Here is an 18,993-nt window from a genome sequence, read left to right as displayed (position 1 = left end):
ATAGTACGCAAGTATAAACACCATGGGACCACGCAGCCGTCATACCGCTCAGGAAGTAGACACGTTCTGTCTCCTAGAGATGAACGTACTTTGGTGCGAAAAGTGCAAATCAATCCCAGAACAACAGCAAAGGACCTTGTGAAGATGCTGGAGGAAACGGGTACAAAAGTATCTATATCCACAGTAAAACGAGTCCTATATCGACATAACCTGAAAGGCCGCTCAGCAAGGAAGAGGCCACTGCTCCAAAACCGCCATAAAAAAAGTCGGTTTGCAACTGCACATGGGGACAAAGATCGTACTTTTTGGAGAAATGTCCTCTGGTCTGATGAAACAAAAATATAACTGTTTGGCCATAATGACCATCGTTATGTTTGGAGGAAAAAGGGGGAGGCTTGCAAGCCGAAGAACACCATCCCAACCATGAAGCACGGGGGTGGCAGCATCATGTTGTGGGGGTGCTTTGCTGCAGGAGGGACTGGTGCAATTCACAAAATAAATGGCATCATGAGGCAGGAGAATTATGTGGATATATTGAAGCAACATCTCAAGACATCAGTCAGGAAGTTAAAACTTGGTCGAAAATGGGTCTTCCAAGTGGACAATGACCCCAAGCATACTTCCAAAGTTGTGGCAAATGGCTTAAGGACAACAAAGTCAAGGTATTGGAGTGGCCATCACAAAGCCCTGACCTCAATCCCATAGAAAATGTGTGGGCAGAACTGAAAAAAAGTGTGTGCGAGCAAGGAGGCCTACAAACCTGACTCAGTTACACCAGCTCTGTCAGGAGGAATGGGTCAAAATTCACCCAACTTATTGTGGGAAGCTTGTGGAAGGCTACCCGAAACGTTTGACCCAAGTTAATAAACAATTTAAAATGCAATGCTACCAAATACTAATTGAGTGTATGTAAACTTCTGACCCACTGGGAATGTGATGAAAGAAATAAAAGCTGAAATAAATCATTCTCTCTACTATTATTCTGACATTTCACATTCTTAAAATAAAGTGGTGATCCTAACTGACCTAAGACAGGGAATTTTTACTAGGATTAAATGTCAGGAATTGTGAACAACTGAGTTTAAATGTATTTGGCTAAGGTGTATGTAAACTTCTGACTTCAACTGTACCTTCATCTCTCTCTCTCTCACACACACACACACACACACACACACACACACACACACACACACACACACACACACACACACACACACACACACACACACACACACACACACACACACACACACACACACACACACATCACGTCTCCTGCTGTTCTTCGGCCTACATCTGTCAATCAACAGGGTCTGTAGTGACATCACTATAGGTAAGAGGAACACCCCATAATACTGTAACCCTAACACCTGTAGCCTAGCAACCAGACAGACAGACAGACAGACAGACAGACAGACAGACAGACAGACAGGCAGGCAGACAGAGACAGGCAGACAGACAGGCAGAGACAGACAGACAGGCAGACAGGCAGACAGAGACAGACAGGCGGGCAGACAGCAACAGCACTATCACTGTTGTCATGGTGACTGATACATCAACTGACCCTAGGGGGTTAATAAAGTAAACACATATTTACTTCCTTCCTTTCTATAGGCTGTTTACGTCAAACAGATGTTCTCTAATTGTAAAGTGATGAGTCATAGTGTAAATAACGGCTCAGACTGTCGCTATAACGGTGTGAATAAAGATGAGACGAATTCATCTAACGGTGGCTTCCATTTGACTGATCAGAGCGATCACCGTTGGTTCAGCGTCCCGGCCTGCTTCCCGGAGCACCTATATCGTGAGTCCCTCTCCTCCTGTAAAATGGCGGCGATGCCTTGCTTCATCAACCATTCAACACCCCCTCAAAACACACATCACGCACACGCACACACACACACACACACACTGCGGTCCTCATTACAACGACACACCTGCGCAAGCAGCAGCATCATCATCTAACCCCGCTACTAGGCTACCCAGCCGTGGCATACAGCCTGCCGCCCTGCCTTACATCATAAAACAGACGGTTCACCGTGTAGCCTCTCTCTTACACACAGACAGACTTTTCATTCTGCGCTAAAAGAGGACTGTATAATCAGACCAGTCATTCTGCGCTAAAACAGGACTGTATAACCAGACCAGTCATTCTGCGCTAAAACAGGACTGTATAATCAGACCAGTCATTCTGCGCTAAAACAGGACTGTATAACCAGACCAGTCATTCTGCGCTAAAACAGGACTGTATAATCAGACCAGTCATTCTGCGCTAAAACAGGACTGTATAATCAGACCAGTCATTCTGCGCTAAAAGAGGACAGTATAACCAGACCAGTCATTCTGCGCTAAAACAGGACTGTATAATCAGACCAGTCATTCTGCGCTAAAAGAGGACTGTATAACCAGACCAGTCATTCTGCGCTAAAACAGGACTGTATAATCAGACCAGTCATTCTGCGCTAAAACAGGACTGTATAATCAGACCAGTCATTCTGCGCTAAAAGAGGACTGTATAACCAGACTTTTCATTCTGCGCTAAAACAGGACTGTATAATCAGACCAGGCGTCGTCGCAGCAGCGCTACCGTGTGTGTTTAGGCGAGTGTAGGCCAAGCTATATTACTGTGTTATAAAAAGGTAAACCGGTTTTAATGAAGAGAGACGGGGACCGGGGTGTCACTGACCAGCCTCGTGCGTCCCGGGGTTGTCTGACATCTCCAGGACCAGCAGCTCGCGGCCCTCGAAGCTCTCCCCCACCGTGTAGATGCGCGTGATTGATGGACACTGTAGCCATACGGACACGAGAGCCTTCCGTAGTTCCTCATACCGGTGATACTCGAACGAGATCTCGCCATCCTCAGCCCCGCTAACGGGCCCGGTAGCGGACAGGACCGCCAGGGTCCACAGCAACACCAACGATACGAATTGGTTCATTGTTTCTCTCCGTTTCGCTCTCTCTGTCTTGTCTGTCGTTATATCTGCAGTCAGTTCGAGCCTTATCTCTCTTGTGCAGCCTCGCTCTGAGCTATAAATATACCCCTCCCTCTCTCTCTCTCTCTCTCTCCCTCTCTCTCTCTCTCTCTCTCTCTCTCTCTCTCTCTCCTCTGTGATGCGTGACTGTACCTGAGCTCTCCCTCTCTCTCTCTCTCTCCCTCTCTCTCTCTCCCTCTCTCTCTCTCTCTCTCTCTCTCTCTCCTCTGTGATGCGTGACTGTACCTGAGCTCTCCCTCTCTCTCTCTCTCTCTCTCTCTCTCTCTCCCTCTCTCTCTCTCTCTCTCTCTCTCTCTCTCTCTCTCTCTCTCTCCTCTGTGATGCGTGACTGTACCTGAGCTCTCTCTCTCTCCCTCCCTCCCTCCCTCCCTCCCTCCCTCCCTCTCTCTCTCCCCCCTCCCTCCCTCTCTCCCTCTCTCCCTCTCTATGACACGCTGAATGGGTGGGGAGGGCCTTTGGTGTGTGTTCACACTGCAGAGTAGAGATGCAGGGAAGTGGGCCTCAGGGTTGGGGTTCATTCCTATCAAATTCCTATCAAATTCTCTCTCCCTGTAAATTCCATTTAATTTAATTCAAATTCCAATATTTAAATTCCCAATTAAATATTATTCTCAACAATTCTGCAAATTCCAATTGTGATGTAATTCCGTTGGGTTTTTCTGCTGATCGTGTGGTTGTCCAGACAGCCGAGCGATACTGGAAACAGAACGACAACAGATGGCACCAACAGAGAAGGGCGACATCCTACGAGATCCAACACAACTTCACTATTTTGTGATTTTTGTTTCCTGTTTATCTTTACTTTGTTTCCTGTTTATCTTTTACTTTGTTTCCTGTTTATCTTTTACTTTGTTTCCTGTTTATCTTTTACTTTGTTTCCTGTTTATCTTTACTCTGTTTCCTGTTTATCTTTACTTTGTTTCCTGTTTATCTTTTACTTTGTTTCCTGTTTATCTTTTACTTTGTTTCCTGTTTATCTTTTACTTTGTTTCCTGTTTATCTTTTACTTTGTTTCCTGTTTATCTTTTACTTTGTTTCCTGTTTATCTTTACTCTGTTTCCTGTTTATCTTTACTTTGTTTCCTGTTTGTCTTTTACTTTGTTTCCTGTTTGTCTTTTACTTTGTTTCCTGTTTATCTTTTACTTTGTTTCCTGTTTATCTTTTACTTTGTTTCCTGTTTATCTTTTACTTTGTTTCCTGTTTATCTTTACTCTGTTTCCTGTTTATCTTTACTTTGTTTCCTGTTTGTCTTTTACTTTGTTTCCTGTTTGTCTTTTACTTTGTTTCCTGTTTATCTTTACTTTGTTTCCTGTTTATCACTACTCTGTTTCCTGCTTATCACTACTCTGTTTCCGGTTTATCACTACTTTGTTTCCTGTTTATCTTTACTTTGTTTCCTGATTATCTTTTACTTTGTTTCCTGTTTATCTTTTACTTTGTTTCCTGTTTATCTTTTACTTTGTTTCCTGTTTATCTTTACTCTGTTTCCTGTTTATCTTTACTTTGTTTCCTGTTTGTCTTTTACTTTGTTTCCTGTTTGTCTTTTACTTTGTTTCCTGTTTATCTTTACTTTGTTTCCTGTTTGTCTTTTCCTTTGTTTCCTGTTTATCTTTACTTTGTTTCCAGTTTTGTCTTTTACTTTGTTTCCTGTTTGTCTTTTACTTTGTTTCCTGTTTATCTTTACTTTGTTTCCTGTTTATCTTTACATTGTTTCCTGTTTATCTTTACTTTGTTTCCTGTTTCCTGTTTATCTTTACTTTGTTTCCTGTTTATCTTTACTTTGTTTCCTGTTTCCTGTTTATCTTTACTTTGGTTCCTGTTTATCTTTACTTTATTTCCTGTTTATCTTTACATTGTTTCCTGTTTATCTTTACTTTGTTTCCTGTTTCCTGTTTATCTTTACTTTGTTTCCTGTTTATCTTTACTTTGTGTCCTGTTTATCTTTACTTTGTTTCCTGTTTATCTTTACATTGTTTCCTGTTTATCTTTACTTTGTTTCCTGTTTCCTATTTGTCTTTTACTTTGTTTCCTGTTTATCTTTACTTTGTTTCCTGTTTATCTTTACTTTGTTTCCTGTTTCCTGTTTATCTTTACTTTGTTTCCTGTTTATCTTTACTTTGTTTCCTGTTTATCTTTTACTTTGTTTCCTGTTTATCTTTACTTTGTTTCCTGTTTATCTTTTACTTTGTTTCCTGTTTATCTTTTACTTTGTTTCCTGTTTATCTTTTACTTTGTTTCCTGTTTATCTTTTACTTTGTTTCCTGTTAATCTTTTACTTTGTTTCCTGTTTATCTTTACTCTGTTTCCTGTTTATCTTTACTTTGTTTCCTGTTTATCTTTACTTTGTTTCCTGTTTATCTTTGAGAATGTGCCGAAAGTGTGCAAAGCTGTCATCAAGGTGAAGTTGGCTACTTTGAAGAATAGAAAGTTTATTTTGATTTGTTTAACACTTTTTGGGTTACTACATGATTCCATATGTGTTATTTCATAGTTTTAACGTCTTCACTATTATTCTACAATGTAGAAAATACTAAAAAGAAAGAAAAACCCTGGAATGAGTAGGTGTATCCAAACTGTTCACTGGTAGTGTATGAGTTGAAGGTCTACTATAGAGCTATCGACTGAATGGGTATATAGTATCTATATATGAGTTGGTATATTATAGACCTATAGACTGAATGGGTATATAGTATCTATATGTGAGTTAGTATATTATAGACTGAATGGGTATATAGTATCTATATATGAGTTAGTATATTATAGACTGAATGGGTATATAGTATCTATATATGAGTTGGTATATTATAGACTGAATGGGTATATAGTATCTATATATGAGTTGGTATATTATAGACTGAATGGGTATATAGTATCTATATATGAGTTGGTATATTATAGACTGAATGGGTATATAGTATCTATATATGAGTTGGTATATTATAGACTGAATGGGTATATAGTATCTATATATGAGTTGGTATATTATAGACCTATAGACTGAATGGGTATATAGTATTTATATATGAGTTAGTATATTATAGACTGAATGGGTATATAGTATCTATATATGAGTTAGTATATTATAGACTGAATGGGTATATAGTATCTATATATGAGTTGGTATATTATAGACCTATAGACTGAATGGGTATATAGTATCTATATATGAGTTGGTCTATTATAGACTGAGTGGGTATATAGTATCTATATATGAGTTGGTATATTATAGACTGAATGGGTATATAGTATCTATATATGAGTTGGTCTATTATAGACCTATAGACTGAATGGGTATATAGTATCTATATATGAGTTGGTATATTATAGACCTATAGACTGAATGGGTATATAGTATCTATATATGAGTTGGTCTATTATAGACCTATAGACTGAATGGGTATATAGTATCTATATATGAGTTGGTATATTATAGACTGAATAGGTATATAGTATCTATATATGAGTTGGTATATTATAGACTGAATTGGTATATAGTATCTATATATGAGTTGGTATATTATAGACCTATAGACTGAATGGGTATATAGTATCTATATATGAGTTGGTATATTATAGACTGAATGGGTATATAGTATCTATATATGAGTTGGTATATTATAGACCTATAGACTGAATGGGTATATAGTATCTATATATGAGTTGGTCTATTATAGACTGAATGGGTATATAGTATCTATATATGAGTTGGTATATTATAGACTGAATAGGTATATAGTATCTATATATGAGTTGGTATATTATAGACCTATAGACTGAATGGGTATATAGTATCTATATATGAGTTGGTCTATTATAGACTGAATGGGTATATAGTATCTATATATGAGTTGGTATATTATAGAGCTATAAACTGAATGGGTATATAGTATCTATATATGAGTTGGTATATTATAGACTGAATGGGTATATAGTATCTATATATGAGTTGGTCTATTATAGACTGAATGGGTATATAGTATCTATATATGAGTTGGTATATTATAGACTGAATGGGTATATAGTATCTATATATGAGTTGGTATATTATAGACTGAATGGGTATATAGTATCTATATATGAGTTGGTATATTATAGACTGAATGGGTATATAGTATCTATATTCAAGTTGGTATATTATAGACTGAATGGGTATATAGTATCTATATATGAGTTGGTATATTATAGACCTATAGACTGAATGGGTATATAGTATCTATATCTGAGTTGGTATATTATAGACTGATTGGTATATAGTATCTATATATGAGTTGGTCTATTATAGACCTATAGACTGAATGGGTATATAGTATCTATATATGAGTTGGAATATTATAGACTGATTGGTATATAGTATCTATATATGAGTTGGTATATTATAGACCTATAGACTGAATGGGTATATAGTATCTATATATGAGTTGGTATATTATAGACTGAATGGGTATATAGTATCTATATATGAGTTGGTATATTATAGACTGAATGGGTATATAGTATCTATATATGAGTTGGTATATTATAGACTGAATGGGTATATAGTATCAACATATGAGTTGGTATATTATAGACTGAATGGGTATATAGTATCTATATATGAATTGGTATATTATAGACTTATAGACTGAATGGGTATATAGTATCTATATATGAGTTGGTATATTATAGACTGAATGGGTATATAGTATCTATATATGAGTTGGTATATTATAGACTGAATGGGTATATAGTATCTATATATGAGTTGGTCTATTATAGACCTATAGACTGAATGGGTATATAGTATCTATATATGAGTTGGTATATTATAGACTGAATGGGTATATAGTATCTATATATGAGTTGGTATATTATAGACTGAATGGGTTTATAGTATCTATATACGAGTTGGTATATTATAGTCTGAATGGGTATATAGTATCTATATATGAGTTGGTATATTATAGACTGAATGGGTATATAGTATCCATATATGAGTTGGTATATTATAGACCTATAGACTGAATGGGTATATAGTATCTATATATGAGTTGGTATATTATAGACTGAATGGGTATATAGTATCTATATATGAGTTGGTATATTATAGACTGAATGGGTATATAGTATCTATATATGAGTTGGTATATTATAGACTGAATGGGTATATAGTATCTATTTATGAGTTGGTATATTATAGACCTATAGACTGAATGGGTATATAGTATCTATATATGAGTTGGTATATTATAGACCTATAGACTGAATGGGTATATAGTATCCTTATATGAGTTGGTCTATTATAGACTGAATGGGTATATAGTATCTATATTTGAGTTGGTATATTATAGACCTATAGACTGAATGGGTATATAGTATCTATATATGAGTTGGTCTATTATAGACTGAATGGGTATATAGTATCTATATATGAGTTGGTATATTATAGACCTATAGACTGAATGGGTATATAGTATCTATATATGAGTTGGTATATTATAGACTGAATGGGTATATAGTATCTATATATGAGCTGGTATATTATAGACCTATAGACTGAATGGGTATATAGTATCTATATATGAGTTGGTATATTATAGACTGAATGGGTATATAGTATCTATATATGAGTTGGTATATTATAGACTGAATGGGTATATAGTATCTATATATGAGTTGGTATATTATAGACTGAATGGGTATATAGTATCTATATATGAGCTGGTATATTATAGACCTATAGACTGAATGGGTATATAGTATCTATATATGAGTTGGTATATTATAGACTGAATGGGTATATAGTATCTATATATGAGTGGGTATATTATAGACTGAAAGGGTATATAGTATCTATATATGAGTTGGTATATTATAGACTGAATGGGTATATAGTATCTATATATGAGTTGGTATATTATAGACTGAATGGGTATATAGTATCTATATATGAGTTGGTATATTATAGACTGAATGGGTATATAGTATCTATATATGAGTTGGTATATTATAGACTGAATGGGTATATAGTATCTATATATGAGTTGGTATATTATAGACCTATAGACTGAATGGGTATATAGTATCTATATAAGAGTTAGTATATTATAGACTGAATGGGTATATAGTATCTATATATGAGTTAGTATATTATAGACTGAATGGGTATATAGTATCTATATATGAGTTGGTATATTATAGACCTATAGACTGAATGGGTATATAGTATCTATATATGAGTTGGTCTATTATAGACTGAATGGGTATATAGTATCTATATATGAGTTGGTATATTATAGACTGAATGGGTATATAGTATCTATATATGAGTTGGTCTATTATAGACCTATAGACTGAATGGGTATATAGTATCTATATATGAGTTGGTCTATTATAGACTGAATAGGTATATAGTATCTATATATGAGTTGGTATATTATAGACTGAATGGGTATATAGTATCTATATATGAGTTGGTATATTATAGACCTATAGACTGAATGGGTATATAGTATCTATATATGAGTTGGTATATTACAGACTGAATGGGTATATAGTATCTATATATGAGTTGGTATATTATAGACCTATAGACTGAATGGGTATATAGTATCTATATATGAGTTGGTATATTATAGACCTATAGACTGAATGGGTATATAGTATCTATATATGAGTTGGTCTATTATAGACCTATAGACTGAATGGGTATATTGTATCTATATATGAGTTGGTATATTATAGATTGAATAGGTATATAGTATCTATATATGAGTTGGTATATTATAGACTGAATTGGTATATAGTATCTATATATGAGTTGGTATATTATAGACCTATAGACTGAATGGGTATATAGTATCTATATATGAGTTGGTATATTATAGACTGAATGGGTATATAGTATCTATATATGAGTTGGTATATTATAGACCTATAGACTGAATGGGTATATAGTATCTATATATGAGTTGGTCTATTAAAGACTGAATGGGTATATAGTATCTATATATGAGTTGGTATATTATAGACTGAATAGGTATATAGTATCTATATATGAGTTGGTATATTATAGACCTATAGACTGAATGGGTATATAGTATCTATATATGAGTTGGTCTATTATAGACTGAATGGGTATATAGTATCTATATATGAGTTGGTATATTATAGAGCTATAGACTGAATGGGTATATAGTATCTATATATGAGTTGGTATATTATAGACTGAATGGGTATATAGTATCTATATATGAGTTGGTCTATTATAGACTGAATGGGTATATAGTATCTATATATGAGTTGGTATATTATAGACTGAATGGGTATATAGTATCTATATATGAGTTGGTATATTATAGACTGAATGGGTATATAGTATCTATATATGAGTTGGTATATTATAGACTGAATGGGTATATAGTATCTATATTCGAGTTGGTATATTATAGACTGAATGGGTATATAGTATCTATATATGAGTTGGTATATTATAGACCTATAGACTGAATGGGTATATAGTATCTATATCTGAGTTTGTATATTATAGACTGATTGGTATATAGTATCTATATATGAGTTGGTCTATTATAGACCTATAGACTGAATGGGTATATAGTATCTATATATGAGTTGGAATATTATAGACTGATTGGTATATACTATCTATATATGAGTTGGTATATTATAGACCTTTAGACTGAATGGGTATATAGTATCTATATATGAGTTGTTATATTATAGACTGAATGGGTATATAGTATCTATATATGAGTTGGTATATTATAGACTGAATGGGTATATAGTATCTATATATGAGTTGGTATATTATAGACTGAATGGGTATATAGTATCAACATATGAGTTGGTATATTATAGACTGAATGGGTATATAGTATCTATATATGAATTGGTATATTATAGACTTATAGACTGAATGGGTATATAGTATCTATATATGAGTTGGTATATTATAGACTGAATGGGTATATAGTATCTATATATGAGTTGGTATATTATAGACTGAATGGGTATATAGTATCTATATATGAGTTGGTCTATTATAGACCTATAGACTGAATGGGTATATAGTATCTATATATGAGTTGGTATATTATAGACTGAATGGGTTTATAGCATCTATATACGAGTTGGTATATTATAGTCGGAATGGGTATATAGTATCTATATATGAGTTGGTATATTATAGACTGAATGGGTATATAGTATCCATATATGAGTTGGTATATTATAGACCTATAGACTGAATGGGTATATAGTATCTATATATGAGTTGGTATATTATAGACTGAATGGGTATATAGTATCTATATATGAGTTGGTATATTATAGACTGAATGGGTATATAGTATCTATATATGAGTTGGTATATTATAGACTGAATGGGTATATAGTATCTATTTATGAGTTGGTATATTATAGACCTATAGACTGAATGGGTATATAGTATCTATATATGAGATGGTATATTATAGACCTATAGACTGAATGGGTATATAGTATCTATATATGAGTTGGTCTATTATAGACTGAATGGGTATATAGTATCTATATTTGAGTTGGTATATTATAGACCTATAGACTGAATGGGTATATAGTATCTATATATGAGTTGGTCTATTATAGACTGAATGGGTATATAGTATCTATATATGAGTTGGTATATTATAGACCTAGAGACTGAATGGGTATATAGTATCTATATATGAGTTGGTATATTATAGACTGAATGGGTATATAGTATCTATATATGAGCTGGTATATTATAGACCTATAGACTGAATGGGTATATAGTATCTATATATGAGTTGGTATATTATAGACTGAATGGGTATATAGTATCTATATATGAGTTGGTATATTATAGACTGAATGGGTATATAGCATCTATATATGAGTTGGTATATTATAGACTGAATGGGTATATAGTATCTATATATGAGCTGGTATATTATAGACCTATAGACTGAATGGGTATATAGTATCTATATATGAGTTGGTATATTATAGACTGAATGAGTATATAGTATCTATATATGAGTTGGTATATTATAGACTGAATGGGTATATAGTATCTATATATGAGTTGGTATATTATAGACTGAATGGGTATATAGTATCTATATATGAGTTGGTATATTATAGACTGAATGGGTATATAGCATCTATATATGAGTTGGTATATTATAGACTGAATGGGTATATAGTATCTATATATGAGTTGGTATATTATAGACCTATAGACTGAATGGGTATATAGTATCTATATATGAGTTAGTATATTATAGACTGAATGGGTATATAGTATCTATATATGAGTTAGTATATTATAGACTGAATGGGTATATAGTATCTATATATGAGTTGGTATATTATAGACCTATAGACTGAATGGGTATATAGTATCTATACATGAGTTGGTCTATTATAGACTGAATGGGTATATAGTATCTATATATGAGTGGGTATATTATAGACTGAATGGGTATATAGTATCTATATATGAGTTGGTCTATTATAGACTGAATGGGTATATAGTATCTATATATGAGTTGGTATATTATAGACTGAATGGGTATATAGTATCTATATATGAGTTGGTATATTATAGACTGAATGGGTATATAGTATCTATATATGAGTTGGTCTATTATAGACTGAATGGGTATATAGTATCTACATATGAGTTGGTCTATTATAGACTGAATGGGTATATAGTATCTATATATGAGTTGGTCTATTATAGACCTATAGACTGAATGGGTATATAGTATCTATATATGAGTTGGTCTATTATAGACTGAATAGGTATATAGTATCTATATATGAGTTGGTATATTATAGACTGAATGGGTATATAGTATCTATATATGAGTTGGTATATTATAGACCTATAGACTGAATGGGTATATAGTATCTATATATGAGTTGGTATATTACAGACTGAATGGGTATATAGTATCTATATATGAGTTGGTATATTATAGACCTATAGACTGAATGGGTATATAGTATCTATATATGAGTTGGTCTATTATAGACCTATAGACTGAATGGGTATATAGTATCTATATATGAGTTGGTATATTATAGACTGAATAGGTATATAGTATCTATATATGAGTTGGTATATTATAGACTGAATTGGTATATAGTATCTATATATGAGTTGGTATATTATAGACCTATAGACTGAATGGGTATATAGTATCTATATATGAGTTGGTATATTATAGACTGAATGGGTATATAGTATCTATATATGAGTTGGTATATTATAGACCTATAGACTGAATGGGTATATAGTATCTATATTTGAGTTGGTCTATTATAGACTGAATGGGTATATAGTATCTATATATGAGTTGGTATATTATAGACTGAATAGTTATGTAGTATCTATATATGAGTTGGTATATTATAGACCTATAGACTGAATGGGTATATAGTATCTAAATATGAGTTGGTCTATTATAGACTGAATGGGTATATAGTATCTATATATGAGTTGGTATATTATAGAGCTATAGACTGAATGGGTATATAGTATCTATATATGAGTTGGTATATTATAGACTGAATGGGTATATAGTATCTATATATGAGTTGGTCTATTATAGAGTGAATGGGTATATAGTATCTATATACGAGTTGGTATATTATAGACTGAATGGGTATATAGTATCTATATATGAGTTGGTATATTATAGACTGAATGGGTATATAGTATCTATATATGAGTTGGTATATTATAGACTGAATGGGTATATAGTATCTATATTCGAGTTGGTATATTATAGACTGAATGGGTGTATAGTATCTATATATGAGTTGGTATATTATAGACCTATAGACTGAATGGGTATATAGTATCTATATATGAGTTGGAATATTATAGACTGATTGGTATATAGTATCTATATATGAGTTGGTATATTATAGACCTATAGACTGAATGGGTATATAGTATCTATATATGAGTTGGTATATTATAGACTGAATGGGTATATAGTATCTATATATGAGTTGGTATATTATAGACTGAATGGGTATATAGTATCTATATATGAGTTGGTATATTATAGACTGAATGGGTATATAGTATCAACATATGAGTTGGTATATTATAGACTGAATGGGTATATAGTATCTATATATGAATTGGTATATTATAGACTTATAGACTGAATGGGTATATAGTATCTATATATGAGTTGGTATATTATAGACTGAATGGGTATATAGTATCTATATATGAGTTGGTATATTATAGACTGAATGGGTATATAGTATCTATATACGAGTTGGTATATTATAGTCTGAATGGGTATATAGTATCTATATATGAGTTGGTATATTATAGACTGAATGGGTATATAGTATCTATATATGAGTTGGTATATTATAGACCTATAGACTGAATGGGTATATAGTATCTATATATGAGTTGGTATATTATAGACTGAATGGGTATATAGTATCTATATATGAGTTGGTATATTATAGACTGAATGGGTATATAGTATCTATATATGAGTTGGTATATTATAGACTGAATGGGTATATAGTATCTATTTATGAGTTGGTATATTATAGACCTAAAGACTGAATGGGTATATAGTATCTATATATGAGTTGGTATATTATAGACCTATAGACTGAATGGGTATATAGTATCTATATATGAGTTGGTCTATTATAGACTGAATGGGTATATAGTATCTATATTTGAGTTGTTATATTATAGACCTATAGACTGAATGGGTATATAGTATCTATATATGAGTTGGTCTATTATAGACTGAATGGGTATATAGTATCTATATATGAGTTGGTATATTATAGACCTAGAGACTGAATGGGTATATAGTATCTATATATGAGTTGGTATATTATAGACTGAATGGGTATATAGTATCTATATATGAGCTGGTATATTATAGACCTATAGACTGAATGGGTATATAGTATCTATATATGAGTTGGTATATTATAGACTGAATGGGTATATAGTATCTATATATGAGTTGGTATATTATAGACTGAATGGGTATATAGCATCTATATATGAGTTGGTATATTATAGACTGAATGGGTATATAGTATCTATATATGAGCTGGTATATTATAGACCTATAGACTGAATGGGTATATAGTATCTATATATGAGTTGGTATATTATAGACTGAATGAGTATATAGTATCTATATATGAGTTGGTATATTATAGACTGAATGGGTATATAGTATCTATATATGAGTTGGTATATTATAGACTGAATGGGTATATAGTATCTATATATGAGTTGGTATATTATAGACTGAATGGGTATATAGCATCTATATATGAGTTGGTATATTATAGACTGAATGGGTATATAGTATCTATATATGAGTTGGTATATTATAGACCTATAGACTGAATGGGTATATAGTATCTATATATGAGTTAGTATATTATAGACTGAATGGGTATATAGTATCTATATATGAGTTAGTATATTATAGACTGAATGGGTATATAGTATCTATATATGAGTTGGTATATTATAGACCTATAGACTGAATGGGTATATAGTATCTATATATGAGTTGGTCTATTATAGACTGAATGGGTATATAGTATCTATATATGAGTGGGTATATTATAGACTGAATGGGTATATAGTATCTATATATGAGTTGGTCTATTATAGACTGAATGGGTATATAGTATCTATATATGAGTTGGTATATTATAGACTGAATGGGTATATAGTATCTATATATGAGTTGGTATATTATAGACTGAATGGGTATATAGTATCTATATATGAGTTGGTCTATTATAGACTGAATGGGTATATAGTATCTACATATGAGTTGGTCTATTATAGACTGAATGGGTATATAGTATCTATATATGAGTTGGTCTATTATATACCTATAGACTGAATGGGTATATAGTATTTATATATGAGTTGGTATATTATAGACTGAATGGGTATATAGTATCTATATATGAGTTGGTATATTATAGACCTATAGACTGAATGGGTATATAGTATCTATATATGAGTTGGTATATTACAGACTGAATGGGTATATAGTATCTATATATGAGTTGGTATATTATAGACCTATAGACTGAATGGGTATATAGTATCTATATATGAGTTGGTCTATTATAGACCTATAGACTGAATGGGTATATAGTATCTATATATGAGTTGGTATATTATAGACTGAATAGGTATATAGTATCTATATATGAGTTGGTATATTATAGACTGAATTGGTATATAGCATCTATATATGAGTTGGTATATTATAGACTGAATGGGTATATAGTATCTATATATGAGTTGGTATATTATAGACCTATAGACTGAATGGGTATATAGTATCTATATATGAGTTAGTATATTATAGACTGAATGGGTATATAGTATCTATATATGAGTTAGTATATTATAGACTGAATGGGTATATAGTATCTATATATGAGTTGGTATATTATAGACCTATAGACTGAATGGGTATATAGTATCTATATATGAGTTGGTCTATTATAGACTGAATGGGTATATAGTATCTATATATGAGTGGGTATATTATAGACTGAATGGGTATATAGTATCTATATATGAGTTGGTCTATTATAGACTGAATGGGTATATAGTATCTATATATGAGTTGGTATATTATAGACTGAATGGGTATATAGTATCTATATATGAGTTGGTATATTATAGACTGAATGGGTATATAGTATCTATATATGAGTTGGTCTATTATAGACTGAATGGGTATATAGTATCTACATATGAGTTGGTCTATTATAGACTGAATGGGTATATAGTATCTATATATGAGTTGGTCTATTATAGACCTATAGACTGAATGGGTATATAGTATCTATATATGAGTTGGTCTATTATAGACTGAATAGGTATATAGTATTTATATATGAGTTGGTATATTATAGACTGAATGGGTATATAGTATCTATATATGAGTTGGTATATTATAGACCTATAGACTGAATGGGTATATAGTATCTATATATGAGTTGGTATATTACAGACTGAATGGGTATATAGTATCTATATATGAGTTGGTATATTATAGACTGAATGGGTATATAGTATCTATATATGAGTTGGTATATTATAGACCTATAGACTGAATGGGTATATAGTATCTATATATGAGTTGGTCTATTATAGACTGAATGGGTATATAGTATCTATATATGAGTTGGTATATTATAGACTGAATAGTTATGTAGTATCTATATATGAGTTGGTATATTATAGACCTATAGACTGAATGGGTATATAGTATCTATATATGAGTTGGTATATTATAGACTGAATGGGTATATAGTATCTATATATGAGTTGGTATATTATAGACCTATAGACTGAATGGGTATATAGTATCTATATATGAGTTGGTCTATTATAGACTGAATGGGTATATAGTATCTATATATGAGTTGGTATATTATAGACTGAATGGGTATATAGTATCTATATATGAGTTGGTATATTATAGACCTATAGACTGAATGGGTATATAGTATCTATATATGAGTTGGTCTATTATAGACCTATAGACTGAATGGGTATATAGTATCTATATATGAGTTGGTATATTATAGACTGAATAGGTATATAGTATCTATATATGAGTTGGTATATTATAGACTGAATTGGTATATAGCATCTATATATGAGTTGGTATATTATAGACTGAATGGGTATATAGTATCTATATATGAGTTGGTATATTATAGACCTATAGACTGAATGGGTATATAGTATCTATATATGAGTTAGTATATTATAGACTGAATGGGTATATAGTATCTATATATGAGTTAGTATATTATAGACTGAATGGGTATATAGTATCTATATATGAGTTGGTATATTATAGACCTATAGACTGAATGGGTATATAGTATCTATATATGAGTTGGTCTATTATAGACTGAATGGGTATATAGTATCTATATATGAGTGGGTATATTATAGACTGAATGGGTATATAGTATCTATATATGAGTTGGTCTATTATAGACTGAATGGGTATATAGTATCTATATATGAGTTGGTATATTATAGACTGAATGGGTATATAGTATCTATATATGAGTTGGTATATTATAGACTGAATGGGTATATAGTATCTATATATGAGTTGGTCTATTATAGACTGAATGGGTATATAGTATCTACATATGAGTTGGTCTATTATAGACTGAATGGGTATATAGTATCTATATATGAGTTGGTATATTATAGACCTATAGACTGAATGGGTATATAGTATCTATATATGAGTTGGTCTATTATAGACTGAATGGGTATATAGTATCTATATTTGAGTTGGTATATTATAGACCTATAGACTGAATGGGTATATAGTATCTATATATGAGTTGGTCTATTATAGACTGAATGGGTATATAGTATCTATATATGAGTTGGTATATTATAGACCTAGAGACTGAATGGGTATATAGTATCTATATATGAGTTGGTATATTATAGACTGAATGGGTATATAGTATCTATATATGAGCTGGTATATTATAGACCTATAGACTGAATGGGTATATAGTATCTATATATGAGTTGGTATATTATAGACTGAATGGGTATATAGTATCTATATATGAGTTGGTATATTATAGACTGAATGGGTATATAGCATCTATATATGAGTTGGTATATTATAGACTGAATGGGTATATAGTATCTATATATGAGCTGGTATATTATAGACCTATAGACTGAATGGGTATATAGTATCTATATATGAGTTGGTATATTATAGACTGAATGAGTATATAGTATCTATATATGAGTTGGTATATTATAGACTGAATGGGTATATAGTATCTATATATGAGTTGGTATATTATAGACTGAATGGGTATATAGTATCTATATATGAGTTGGTATATTATAGACTGAATGGGTATATAGCATCTATATATGAGTTGGTATATTATA

The 18,993-nt window shown here is 31.7% G+C and overlaps 1 protein-coding gene across 1 annotated transcript in view; it reads right to left on the bottom strand.

The window, feature by feature from the left end:
* The window catches only part of LOC129845745 (carboxypeptidase E), a 53,408-nt gene extending 50,343 nt beyond the window's left edge, over positions 1-3,065 (bottom strand). Inside the window, exon 1 of the mRNA XM_055913643.1 lies at positions 2,687-3,065. Coding sequence (XP_055769618.1) covers positions 2,687-2,936 — 250 coding nt within the window. The 5' untranslated portion in view covers positions 2,937-3,065. The remainder of the gene's footprint in view (positions 1-2,686) is intronic.
* Between the last annotated feature and the right edge of the window lie 15,928 nt (positions 3,066-18,993).

This window comes from Salvelinus fontinalis, unplaced genomic scaffold (assembly GCF_029448725.1).
Source record: "Salvelinus fontinalis isolate EN_2023a unplaced genomic scaffold, ASM2944872v1 scaffold_0357, whole genome shotgun sequence".
NCBI lineage: Eukaryota > Metazoa > Chordata > Actinopteri > Salmoniformes > Salmonidae > Salvelinus > Salvelinus fontinalis.
The sequence above is the reverse complement of the archived record's forward strand: the minus strand, read 5'-3'. Positions and strand labels throughout refer to the sequence as shown.